General features: G+C 40.5%; 1 protein-coding gene across 1 annotated transcript; it reads right to left on the reverse strand.

Moving 5' to 3' along the window:
• Positions 1-1,194: 1,194 nt before the first annotated feature.
• dnajc5b (DnaJ (Hsp40) homolog, subfamily C, member 5 beta) lies at positions 1,195-9,782 on the reverse strand (the record flags this gene model as incomplete). Its single annotated transcript, XM_080855702.1, has 4 exons — positions 1,195-1,280; positions 3,760-3,934; positions 4,588-4,801; positions 9,676-9,782. The coding sequence occupies 4 exons, from the start codon at positions 9,780-9,782 to the stop codon at positions 1,195-1,197; spliced, it is 582 nt and encodes a 193-aa protein (XP_080711828.1).
• Between the last annotated feature and the right edge of the window lie 4,769 nt (positions 9,783-14,551).

The raw sequence follows: 14,551 nt of genomic DNA on the forward strand, positions 1-14,551 counted from the left end.
ATGCAGTTATTTAATTTGCAGATCGAATAGATAGCCTACTTGCCATTTTCTCGGTAGTGAACAAACTATCGTGTTTTTTCTCTCACTGGGATACCCTTGATAATGTTCACTACATAGTAGCTAAATGTTAGCCAACGTTAACTTGGGACAGTAGTAAAATGCATGCAGGGTTGTGTGGATTGCTATCGCTAGCTAGCTCTTATACGTATATGAAATAACCTCTACTTATCTACTTCCAGTCCAATTAGTCTTAAAGTTTTTACTTTCAAGGACATCCACGGCGAAGGATCTCCGGATCTTGCATATTTACTGTTTAATTAACTTTGCATTTGCTAAAATAGACATTGCGGGCTACCTCTCGTAGGCTACTAGCAAGCTGCCGTTTTCAGCGTTCGCTATTGCTACATCACCACGTTAACTTGTAGTGTAGAGATGAATCGCCATAATGTGTAGAAGTCAAAGCTATAGCTAGTGACGTTGACGTTCAGAGACAAGTTGTTAAAATAGAGAACTTCCAATGTGACTTTAACACAAAGAAGTGGGCATTCTTCGAGGTTTGAAATTGGGAAACGCCTCCTAGACTGTCAGCTCCCTTCGATAGCTCAGTTGGTAGAGCGGAGGACTGTAGCGGTTTACACTGACATCCTTAGGTCGCTGGTTCAAATCCGGCTCGAAGGAGGGAAACTTTTTCGTTCTTCAAAAAGAAGTTCAGTCACTTTCATGATGAATATCGTAGTAGTCTACAACCTTGGTTTTTGAACATATAGAGTAGGTTGACTGTATGTGGATTGAAACAGACATGTAAACATCTTAAGGAAGGACATCAGTGTGAATATTTGAATGTCTTTAAAAAGCAGATAACTTGTTTATTTTATTAAAATAGCAGAACATAGAGAGTTTTCAACGTATATCTTGACATTTATATTGATTTGCAATGTTTTTACTTGTCAATCTTTTTCAACAGGCCCATTTTAATTATTTAGAATACAATCGTGATGAGCAGATTACCTTAATTAACATGACAGAAAGCAACAGAACTCATATTGAAAACCATCAAGCAATCACTCATTCAGTATTTACAGACATCAGTCAGAGGTTTTAGGCAAGCTCTCTTGCGTAGACGGTGAGAAGAAAATCGTGAGGAGCAATGGCCATTTGTTGTGACTTCACTGCAGACTGCCACATTCCTCCCTCTCAGGTGTAGCTCCTGTGCCCATCACCAATCAACTGAGTCTTCTCACTGGCATTGGTTGGCTGATGCACGATGGGGGTGTCACCATCTGGCAAAAACAGACAAAACCTAGATAAGCTTGGGCCTTGGCGTCACAAGGCTGAGAAAGATGATTATCCTCCTGTAATAACTGCATAATGGCAGCATGTTTGCTAATGACACGTCACTGGGTAGATGAGGTGTGTGTTGTGAGCTATTTGCTGTTGGTGTTGTCCTGCTGGCTGTCCACACCAGAGGGAGTGCAGTCAAACTGGGCAGAGCGACACCTCCATCAGTCCAGACGAGGGAGGCGGTGTTCTTTTAACCTTATGACGATGCTTCTCATCCATAGAACAATTTGCCAACAAATGACAGTGTGTAGGGAGTGTGGGAGTGTAAATTGAGGGAGTATTGGCTGTAGCCTGGTCAGTGAACACAAAATTTCGAATTTAAAACAAAACAATGTTGTTTACAACGGCAAGCAGTTGAAAGATGCTGTAATCCTGTACGCTCTGCCTATTTATTCCATCTTTGTTTTCTCTTATCATGGGATTGCTTAAAATAACTGGTAGGAAAACTCGCTTTGAGAACTGACTCACAGGCAGTAATTATTAGTTTTGTGGCAAACTGCAACCGACTTGAAAAGCCTCCCACTGCTAACTGGCAGATATAAAATGTGTATTATCCAAACATCTGGCTCAAAAGATAAGCTTCTAATTATTTTTCATTAACAGGCTGATGAATGACACACTTAAAAGTAAGAAAGCGTATATTTTGCCTATACTTTTGGATCTGAAGGCTTAGAATCGGTGTATGTTGACATCAAAGTTGTTTTTTAGATCAAGTAGGCCTGTTTGCTTCAGAAAACCTGTGTCCAGAGACACCATGGTAATGAATAAAGCAACTAATTAATTATTTTTAATTTTATGTATTATCCTTTGTAATTACAGTTCTTTTTTGCTCTCTTTAATCCATTCTTTAGTCATGTCTTCAAAATTGTTAACATACTATTCTAAAAAAAAAAAGCACGGCCCAAAATTATGCATTCAGTTTGAAAAATGCACTTACAAAACATAAAATACTTACCAAATCATATGCTTTCATTAAACAATAACCTCACAGTAAATTGTGGTCTGATAAATATCTTATGAACAGATACTAAAAACACCTCTAGGAGCTTCACTTTAACCACTTCCAGCTTAATTTGTGCTGTATGTCTGTGTGAATGTTACACACAGCCAAGTTGAAGAATGTGATAAATGCATATACACATAGCACAATATGGACTGTAAAAATTCCAGTGTGGATTTTTTTGCACTATTTTCAATGCTAACCCTAACTGTGCAGTTTTCTTTGTGGCTCTTGTATTCCTGTATTTACATCTGTTTGTCTTGATGAAACTATGAGCATGCATTCAAAGACAAATTAAACATGAATTTAAAAGGATCACAAGTGCTTTGTTTTCCCCACTGTGAAGAATAAGAAACATGAACAATTAAATAAAAATATGACCTGACAAAAGAACTTATTTTGTGTAATAAAATAATAAGAACAGATCTTATTTAGTGTAATTTTTCTCTTGCAATATTGGAATAGAAGTCTGATGACTTTGTTCAGTAAAAGCAGCAGTAGGGGACAGTCAGATAGAGAGTCCTTAGTCATAGAGCATCCCCCCTTTACAGTCTTGTGCATGGATGGCACAGCTAGTATTGATTTTCTTGTTTACCCTTCATTTTCTTACAAACACATGTGTGTGGCCTGTTTGGTCCTTCCTTATAACTTCCTTCCTGAATAACATCTCAACAAACATCTTTTGACATCTTACATAAATGTACAAGAGCCGACTGTTGACTGAGAAGTGATTACTGATTGAGCAATTGTGCAGAGACTTTCCATCCAGTTGCTGAGGATATTTAGGGCAGCATTTACTATTGGCTGTCACTATTTGTTTTGTTTGTTGTGAACAGCCTAATGCGATTTGTGTCTCTCTGGGAGAGATGTGTTGTAAAAAAAAAGAGCAGTATCAAAAAAGCTCAGAAGCAGTGATGAAGTATTAATCACTGTGATCTTGCAGTTCAGTCTAAGCATCCAAACAGTCACTCTTATATGTCAGCCCTGTGCACCAAAAGACCTCCGGTTATAGCATCACAGTAAATGGCATTCAAAGCCCACTCTGCCACAGGATGTGAGAACAGTCTCCAAAACGCTTTCCAACCCCTGGCAGTTCCAAACACTTGAGGAGCTCTCTCCTTATAATTAAATCGCACTTTATAATCATTAGCTTACTGCAAAATTTCAGCCAATGTAATCAGCACTGAGTCATACAAACAGAGGTATGATTCAATTGGTGGTGAATACAGCAAGCATCATTGACACTATCTACTTGAGCAGTGAGAGCGGCTTAGTGATTTGCTCATTGCCCTTGTAAGCAATGTGTAATTCAATATGAAACGAACATAAGACTATCTGTGTGTCTTGTATGGCCTTGAGATGTACTGTCACAACATATATCTGTAGATTTCTTTGTGTGTGTAGGCTCTGCTGTTGACCTCTTTCCATGTCTGTGCGAATCTGCTCCTCCAGGTCTTCGGGCGACACGTAACTCTCGGCGTCCTCCTCCCCTGGGACGCGAGGCTTACACTTCCCACAACAGCAGTTGAAACAGCAGCACAGGCAGCAGCAGAAGTAGCAGCCGGTGAGCACACCACAGATCGCAAACAGGCCCTGGAGGTGCGAAGACAAACATGGCATCCCCCGTACATGTCAAACTAGTACAACCATGACAACAACAATGATAACTCAATAATAATAATAATAACTTGTGCTTGTCTTATTATGATTATTATTAACCGAAACTCTTTTTAACCAAAATTATTGGACAGCCTCATGTCAGGCATGTCTGGTATTGGTTTACTGTGGGCAGTGTGTATCAGAGCAAACCCACTCAAAAGACACCGGTGAGTTGGCCTATTCTTGGCCTACAGCCATTTTGCCATATTTTAGTTGGTGGGGTCTTAGTGTGTGGAGGCCAAATTGTAGTTATCCCAGCAGTGAGTTTATTGTAAGGATACATGTAGTGCAGCAGTAGGAATGGACCTGAACTGAAATGTACATATAGACGTGAGACACCTTTACAAGTTTCTCCCCAGTGAAACAACACAGTGTGGTCTGTTAGCACAGGGTTCTACCACGTGACCATCAATGTTGTCATTTTAATCTGTCCACCAAGGGGCATAGTTCCAGACTCTGCAGTTCATACATACTACGTGAGGTGTCACTAAAGTAGATGTTTAAATTTAAATTTGAACCCACTCACTAGCATCTTACTAGAACCCACTCACTAACATCTTACTAGGGCACATTATGGAAACCCTCACCTTCGCCCACCAGCTAGAGAGCATGAAGTACGTGTTGACGTTCTCCTCCCCGAACTGCTGCGAGACGTACAGACCCAAGGATCCATATTTGTCGTAAATGTTCCTCTTGGTGACATCTGACAGGACAGTGTGGGCATTGTTCAGCTCCTTAAACTTGTCTGCGGCGTCAGGGTCGTCTGGGTTCTTGTCAGGGTGGTATTTTAAGGCAAGTTTCCTGTAACATGAACATTTGTCTGTTATCTATACTAGTGCAGTGCCCATAGGAATTATGCATCAGTAGATGCATGAACGCATGGTCACTGGTCTAGGCTAACCAGCTAACCAGCAACGTTGAATAGAAAGCTAACTCTTATACAAATACATCAAACTACAATATACTGCTTAACATGGTAATGAGAGTTGGTTACATGCCAGGCCCATACGCATCAGCTGGGGTAACATACAGCCGCGGAAAAAATTAAGAGACCACTTCAAAATTATCAGTTTCTCTGGTTTTACTATTTATTGGTATGTGTTAAAGTAAAATGTACATTTTTGTTTTATTCTATAACCTACTGGCAACATTCCTACCAAATTTCAAATAAAAATATTGTCATTTAGATCATTTATTTGCAGAAAAATGACAATTGGTCAAAATAGCAAAAAAGATGCAGTGTCTTCAGATCTCGAATAATGCAAAGAAAACAAGCTCATATTCATTTTTAAACTACACAATACTAATGCTTACACTTAGGAAGAGTTCAGAAATCAATATTTGGTGGAATAACCTTGATTTAAAATCACAACTTTCATGTGTCTTGGCATGCTCTCCACCAGTCTTTCACATTGCCGTTGGGTGACTTTATGCTACTCCTGGCGCAAGAATTCAAGCAGCTCGGCTTCTTTTCATGGCTTGTGACCATCCATCTTCCTCTTGATCACATTTCAGAGGTTTTTTATGGGATTCAGGTCTCGAAATTGGGCTGGCCATGACAGGGTCCTGATCTGGTGGTACTCCATCCACACCTTTACTGGCCTGGCTGTGCGGCATCGAGCATTGCCCTGCTGGAAAAAACACTTCTCAGAGTTGGGGAACATTGTCAGAGCTAAAGGAAGCAAGTTTTTCTTCTGGGACAACGTTGTACTTTGCCTGGCTGAGGATTGTAAAAGACCATAAGGATTGAAAAAAGCGGACTGGAGGGTCTTCTAGTTCGTCTTCTCTGATGAGTCCAATTTTCAGCTTTGCCCAACACATGGTCGTCTGATGGTTAGACGGAGACCTGGAGAGGCCTACAAGCCAGAGAGTCTTGCACCTACTGTGAAATTGGACTCATCAGAGAAGACGAACTAAGAAGAACCTCCAGTCCGCTTTTTCAATCCTTATGGTCTTTTACAAACCTCAGCCAGGCAAAGTACAACGTTGTCCCGGAAGAAAAACTTGCTTCCTTTTGCTCTGACAATGTTCCCCAACTCTGAGAAGTGTTTTTTCCAGCAGGGCAATGCTCCATGCCGCACAGCCAGGCCAGTAAAGGTGTGGATGGAGTACCACCAGATCAGGACCCTGTCATGGACAGCCCAATTTCGAGACCTGAATCCCATAAATAACCTCTGAAATGTGATAAAGAGGAAGATGGATGGTCACAAGCCATGAAAAGAAGCCGAGCTGCTTGAATTCTTGCGCCAGGAGTAGCATAAAGTCACCCAACGGCAATGTGAAAGACTGGTGGAGAGCATGCCAAGACACATGAAAGTTGTGATTTTAAATCAAGGTTATTCCACCAAATATTGATTTCTGAACTCTTCCTAAGTGTAAGCATTAGTATTGTGTAGTTTAAAAAGTAATATGAGCTTGTTTTCTTTGCATTATTTGAGATCTGAAGACACTGCATCATTTTTGCTATTTTGACCAATTGTCATTTTTCTGCAAATAAATGATCTAAATGACAATATTTTTATTTGAAATTTGGAAGGAATGTTGCCAGTAGGTTATAGAATAAAACTAAAATGTACATTTTACTTTAACACATACCAATAAATAGTAAAACCAGAGAAACTGATAATTTTGAAGTGGTCTCTTAATTTTTTCCGCGGCTGTATATGACGACGACTGTTCTATGACTATGACATCATTCACGTTGCACGGGTCCGCCCCTCTTTCTCTGAATTACTACACTACCCATAGTGCCTCACTACCCATAGTGCCTACGGCAAACGATAAAATACAAATATCTCGCGAACTATGAATTCAGAAATCTTCAAAATCAAGGATGCACAGGTTCATGACATGCGTAAGCTACATGCGAAATCTCATAGCTAATGTAACCTCCGTCAGGGAGATACGCCCTAGACAGACAGACAGACACACAGAGATTTCTTGATTTATAGATAGATGTAGAGACACTGGAAACATCATGGCTCGGGATAGAGGTAAAAAAAAAAAAAAGCTTTGTCATAGGTAATGCTTTTTCTGAATGGCGAGAAAGCCCATTTCCACACTGATCAAACATAATGTAAAAAAAAATCGTTTCAGGGGAAAGATGAAAGATATTACCATGTCTCAGTGAATAAAGTTGGATCAAACACCATTATGACCGTATGACCATTTTTACTTACAGACTTAAATGTCAACAATTTTGCAAAAAAAAAAAAAAAAAAAAAATTTCCATCAAGCACCAATATAACCTCTTGTACAGACAGTTCTTTTCCCCTTTTTCACACACATGGTCAGTGTGAAATAGTTTATTAATATGCTGCGTGGTGGGAAAGGAGAGCATGTTTGCACCCCGAGTATAGCTCGGCCCTGGGCAGCCTCGGACAGCTGTCTCCCTTCATCCAGACGCCTTTACACCACCAGTGACTCTAAAAAGCATTGGCACCTGTAAGATCATTTCAAAAGTGAAGCAGCCAGAAGGAACTACAGTATTGAGGATATTTTATTAAATATGGGGCCATTTATGGCCGGATCGGACTGATATTCTGTTTACTACGCAGACTCTCCCTCGCATTTGGACACATGGCACCACTCATTTTGAGAGATTTTGGCTCTATTTCTATGTAACGGAAGGGCAGGAGGCAGTGCTTTCCATGCTTTTTCCATTCATTGGTTTACACCTATAAGGACGACCATCTGTTGACCTTCCACCATTACACTCAGAGGGAGCCAGCGCCTCAGTATGTGGGGGAGGGTAAGCAGACAGGCAGGTAAAGGGCAGGTCTTGGCCAGGGAGAGCCGGGGGGGGGGGGGGGGTTGGCAGGCTCAGGGGGCCCAGTGCTGGGTCATGGAGGTGTTATAGGACCAGGAGATAGTAATGGATTACTACCACTCCCATTCATTTCAATGCACACTGCTATGCTAGCTACTGCAGCCCAGGAAGCATGAAACTGAACGCTGACGTCTTGCTTCATGGTGCTCAGTCTTGGCACCAAAACTACGACAAGCCAATTGCCTGCGCTGCAAATGTCACATGACTGGTTACCACAGTAACCAAAACCCTCTGCTGATTGGCCAGACTTGTGTATGATTGGCATCGGCCTATGGGAAACGCACTACTTGGCACCAAAAAAAGCGTATGCTAGCTGCCTGAAGCTAACTCTCTAAAGCCAGACAGGGGCCCTTTCTTCCTCTCTTAGGCATGACAGGGGCAGCAGGTCAGGTAGTATGTGTTCTTTTAGATTTAGACCATGGAGTTAGGGTTAGGGTTAGGGCTAGGTAGTTTCAAGCACCGCTGTGGGCAGGAGTTGTCTGACTGAAACTTGAGCCTCTTTCCGCTTACCTAAGTGAGGAGCATTTATGGTCCCTGCCCTTAGTGGTAACACCTATTAAAGCCCCACGACTTTCAAGAAAGCATTTAAAAATAATTTCCAGCTAAACATCATTTGCCTCTTTGTTTCTTTATTTCTTTATTTTTGCTAAGTTGTGCTGTAATTTCACATCAACATTTTATGATGCACCAAGCACGCATGCTCATTAATGTTTAATTAATCCAACAGCCTCTGAAAAAGCTGCTATGATTACATATTCATTAACACACATGAGGGTTGTTAAGACCCAAACAATTTAGATGGCTTCCTGAAAGTTGGTTTGCTTTTAACAATTTAAGAGATGTGCATGCACTTGCTGCAGATAAACATTGGATATTTTCATTTCCTACACTACACTTCTGTACTTTTTTTTTTTTTTTTTTTTTACATCTCCAAACATTCGTAAATAAATGTTTGGAGTAAATAAGTAAAGTAAGTAAAGTAAAAGTAAGTAAAATCGACAGGGGAAACTGTGGACAGATCTGGAATGGTTTTGAAACAATAAAAGGCAACATGGAGCCTGAATCACGTGTCTATACAACAAGGCAAACGAGTTAATCATCAGAAAAAGACTCTGTGATGGAGAAACCTGTGAGCACCTGTGGGTGGAATGAGAAATGACTGTTGCACTGTAAACTAAAGTCCTCATACGCTTACGTATTGTCACGTCTGTATATCAGAAGGAAGGTATATCGGCATTCATTGCCTCTCTCCTTGTTAGTATTCGGCCTGTGGTTCTGTTGTAGATTGTTTTGTTAGTAGATTGCAAACTTAGTTGTTTTGTACTCAGAGAAAGAGGACTGCAGTTATACTACTATAGGTTTATGCCTTTAGTGTCTAGGGCCAGATTATCTACGGCACTGGCAAACACACACACACACAAACACACACACACACACACACACACACACACACACACACACACACACACACACACACACTCACACGTGCCTTCTTTAACCCTTATTCACATAAGACTCAGGGGCATGTTCTGAGAGTTATGAATATTTCAGCTATGCGGAAGCCATATTATATTCATACCACTTTTCAGCAACAATAAAAGCCTGTTATAAAGGACACTTTTATTGTTTCTTGTGGTGCTCTTCTATTACTAACCACACGCTCTACAAAAAAAATGCACAATGGTGCGTATTAAATTGCTGTTACACAAAGTGAGCCCCACAATGACTATAGAGATGACCATACACAGGACTCGGGGCATGAAATGCTCATAGGTGAGCTACATTGGTCCTCTTCCCACCTCTGTTTCGAAGGTCCTGTGAGGAAAAGGTGAACTTTTGATCTCACCTGTAGGACTTCTTGATGTCATCATGTGTGCTGTTCTTGTCCAGGGCCAGCACCAGGTAGAGAGCCTCCCCTGAAGTGGAGAGGGCGCGTTGCCTTTGTTCACTCATCTTCCTTGACCATTACCTGTGTTCACACAGCCATCGTTTCATTACAATATTTGTTATGCATCATCATGAAGCTCATGAATAGCTACAGGTTGCAGTATCGTCAAGTAACTTTGTGTTGTGTTGTTTGTACAATTGTATATTTTCATACACACATAGAAAAAAGACAAATAATTCTTGTTTTGAAGTCGATCAGCAACCTTTTATACTAAATTGCTGAATTAGCTCCAACAATTCCTTCAGTCATTCTGAAAAGCATACCTTCTTTTAAATAATTCCTTTGGTTTGAATGAAGACCAAATCATTAAATATTTCATCAAGGAAGAAACAACAAAGTTTGCATACTCCAAAACTATCTGAAACGCACTCCATAACAGCGTCACACAACAACAACACTGCTGTGTAGTGGCAGAGTGTTAATCATTAGCCCATAGATTACCAACGGTCTCCTACCTGCTCCACACAAGAGACCCCAAGACTCAGTCCTCACCAAAGCACAGCGGACAGGTCAATGGAGTCGTGTTGCTTCTCCGTCGGCTAGTCGACTAGTAGTGAGATGAATAAAACATTGGATGGGCCTGGAGCTCAGGTGTCTTAGGCTATCCTACCATGGTTGCCCGCAGGCTTGATTGGGTTTCAACACTGACAATCTTCAGGCCTCACACAACACAATGCTTTGGAATGGTAGGCGTCAGAGGTAGATTAACCTCTATTGAATTTAACCTATGGATTGTCATTGGAGGGTTTAGAAGTGTATATATCTGAAAATGAGGAGAGTGTTCAGTAACAGAAGATCTTGCTGACCTCCCACAAGGCAAACCATGGTCTTGAAGTAGAATTGGGGTAGTTTCATAGACTTTTGGTTTGATCTGGAACTAAAGCGCCATCTGGTGGATGAATGAAGTACATATGCACTAACAGATGACCACGTGATCAAATGCAAGCAGATTGAATATTAAGCAGATTAAATTGAATATAGTAATTTAGAGTATACAAGAATAATAAATGTATGGGGGAGAGAAAGTTGAGTATTATACATTATCATGTAATTCTCTCCACCCTTTTCATTTGCTTATTTCATTATGTGTATATTTTGTTATGTGGTACTTTGTCGACTGGATTTCTCAAATATTAAATAAATCATTGCAAACACATATTTACCATAATTGATGTACTGTACACTTCTGGTTTGAACAGTCATCAGTTTAAACGTATTGGTCTTTGTATTGAGATAGTATGGTTTGCCACAAGATGGCGTTGAAATACAATAGCTGAGTAGTTGAGAAATACGTGTCAATGGTGTTGCTTCATTTTTACTCATTTGACACTACTGTTAAATGCACATATGTAGGGAAGAGTCTGTTTTCGTATTATGAGTGCAGTTATTGACAAGCAACTATATGAGGCTGAAGACAGAAAGGCAGGGCCTGTTCTATTTGCATGCTTGTCAACTATGTGGGTTTTTGCTGCTAGTCTGTAAATTTAATTCATCACGATGCAAATTACATCCGGGCAGGGTTTCCGCCAAATGTACAGATTTGGAGGTGTATCTACGGATGGACTGAGAGTCACTGCTGAGTGGGAGAGGAGAATTGTGCTTGACCAGCTTGACACTTTTCCTAAGACACTTTCCTCAGTTTTCTTCTAAATAAAATACTTTTCCTATAAAACAATTGCATAAGTTAATGTAGCCAGTTGTTCATATCACCAGTCAATAAATAGCAGATAGGATTGTTGTAGCACGAATTATATAATCTGAAGATGCATACTCACTCGAACATGTCATGCACTGGTAGTATGGCCAAATACTTCTGAGTATACTTGGTAATGTATGAATGAAATGAAGGTTTTGGCTCAATCTATTTTCTTAATAATAACTGTCACTACCTTTAAATCTAAACGTCAACCTCTGAGTAAACTTGCAGGAGCTCATACTATTACAAACATAATAAAGATAAAATATAAATATTAAATAATAAATAAATGAGTGTAAATGAGGAAGTAAGTGGGTCATAAAAAATTATAAAGGCCAACTGTCCAAAGCCCTGATTGTTGATAGGGCCCCAATAAAAGCATCTATTCCTAACACGTCACTGTTGAGGTAAAGGTGGAAGAGTGTGTTCCTGCTCATTTGGCAGTGGCCCTCGGGGGAGCCTTTGTAACTGGATACTCCAACTCTCCTGGGGAATTAGCAGGTGCACTCCTCACCTGCCCCCGTCATATCCAGTCTCTGTGCCATCTGACCCCCCCCCTCTTATTAAGCATGTGTGTCAAGGGAGGGGAGAGTGCCAAAAACAAAGGCATTAATGAAATGGTTTCCTCGCCGTCAGTAAACGCAGGGGGTGTCCCCACAGGAGACGTGGCAGTGTGCCTAACAGTATTCCCTCAGAAGGAAAAGGTGTGGAAATGAACACACATACACTATGTGATAATGCAGTCAGCTGCTGTGGTGCCGTCAGCAACCATTCTTAAGAATACATTCATTTGATATTAGAAAATTCAGTGAAACGTATTGGATAGCATAATATCAAAAGTTCATAGCATGCAGCAGACATCACCCAGGCAATGAAAAAATTAAGCAATAAGCATAATGCAAACAAAATTAGGTATAATTTTATAGTATTCAATTATTACTATAATAATAATAATTTGAATCAAGTGTTATACTGATCCTGTTGGGGGATTCAACATGTAGCAAAAAAAAAGGAACCCTACAATGTTGGCATGTGCCCAAGGCTATCAAATGTTCTGGCCAATTGAATCTGAACCATGGCAATGTAAAGCTACCCTGTACCCCTACCAGTGTTGTGCAAATACCAAGAATTTGGTCTCCCTGGGTTAGGGGGAAAGACCCGGCCTGGCTGAGTGATTGGACACAATTTTGCTTAGTTGCCTGGAAAAGACATAGAAGAGCTTAGCAGGGGGCTTGACTCTCTGTTTAATTGTATTCAAAGCTATGGGAAGGAGGGAGGGAGGGAGGGAGGCACTGATTATGCCCTTTACTGGCACACAGCCTGGTCGTTGCCATGGCACAGTTCACTATTGTCCCAAAGGTTGCTCACGAAAAAAAAGATATACTAAGTTAAAAGCACATTTCAAAAAACAGTATTGTGTGATGCAGTCCCCATACTGCCCTTCTAAACACTGTAGCAGGAGAAAGGTTGGGATAGTTGCGAGCTTTCTTCAAAAGGCTACAGCACTGGTAATACACTACCAGACTATATGTGCCAACTCTTTTCTCCACTGTTGGAGTGTGGACATGCAGCACCAGGGGCTGTGTAGTCCAGAGATTTGTAACTAACTGTCAGCAACTTGGTGATGACAAAGATGACAGGCTTTTATTTGAAATGCTGCAACACCAGGTTGACTGTTGTTGTGGGGACTCTATCATAGACAAACTTCACTTAGACAATGCACTGTAGACCACGTTCTGTGACCACTGTTGATTAGTCTAGGAAGCATTTTTTTTTTTCAATCTTTTCCATTGCGATTGGGGCTGGGGGGAATAGTTCATGAACTGTGACTAATTCAGTGTGGGTTGGTGTGGAAGGTTAGTAGACATGAAAAGTCAAATCACATGGTTAGGCCCTTATCTGCTAACCAGCCAGCAACTTTTGTCATATTTAACGTTAAGTGTTTAACACCCGGGGCATGCCAAATTTACAACCTAATTTTTCGGAAGAGCATCTCATAAAATGCAAATAATTAGCAATCATTTTTCTTTGCTTTCTGACGTTAGGTGAAAGTGAACAAAACATGATTGTCTCTGGTTGTGTGCCACTGAAAAAAAGGTGAAAAGATAATTTTGAAGACATAGATGCAGCATTTCATATTCCGTATTGCCATACACTGATTGAAAAAGTTCCCATGGAATTCCCTGATTAGATATACAGATGGTCTCTTCATAATCCAGTTCATAATGGTGAATCTGACCAGCACATCAAAAAATTCCAACCCTGTTATGTTGTTTGCTTTAAGAAGCCATACTGTTTGTATGATCTACTTCTAGTCCAAATTATCTTACGGGCCTAAGACTATTAGGGTCAGTTTGTGGTATGTGTTTTCACTTGCTCTGGAATGGCTACTCAGATAAAACGACACCAGAAGTAGGTCATACCCCTCTCAGAAACAACAGAGACCAATGCCTCTCTAATGAGTTAAATTAGAGCATACAAACATACAATCTACCTCTTTCCCAAGGTAATTGGTATTCTGTGCTGTTTCCTGGGACTCCTCTTTCCCAAGGTAATTGGTATTCTGTGCTGTGTCCTTGGATTTTATGGAGCAGATTTCGTGCTTCCTTCAAATGCAAACACGTCTTTGGGATGTGGGGAAAAAATCACCACAACATATTGTTTTACAATGTGCAGTACGCAGAAACCGTTCCATGTGGACATACAATGCACGAGAGGCATTGCTTTTTACTCTGTGAGACAAAGAGAACGTGCCACAATGAAAAAAACAAAACCCAACGAGTAGAGATTACATTACACACAAATGAATGATCAAATCCTGCCATACCACACCAAAATGGAATAGACGTCTTTGCTTCTCTCCTAACTTTCTATCAGCTCATTTTATTTTTTGGAAAAGTACATGTTGAAATCATGCCACCAGGAATTCTAATCACTGTCCAATCGCAGTAGTGATGCTACATTTGCAAACAATCTGATTCTTTTCGATGGCTCTTTGGTGTGAATGAAGGGAACCGAGATGTTCTTTTAATTGTTGTGCCCAAACTTCACTGCCTGGCCTAAATTCACTCCACTCCC

Source organism: Sprattus sprattus, assembly GCF_963457725.1.
Source record: "Sprattus sprattus genome assembly, chromosome: 17".
In the NCBI taxonomy this organism is placed as follows: Eukaryota; Metazoa; Chordata; class Actinopteri; order Clupeiformes; family Clupeidae; genus Sprattus; species Sprattus sprattus.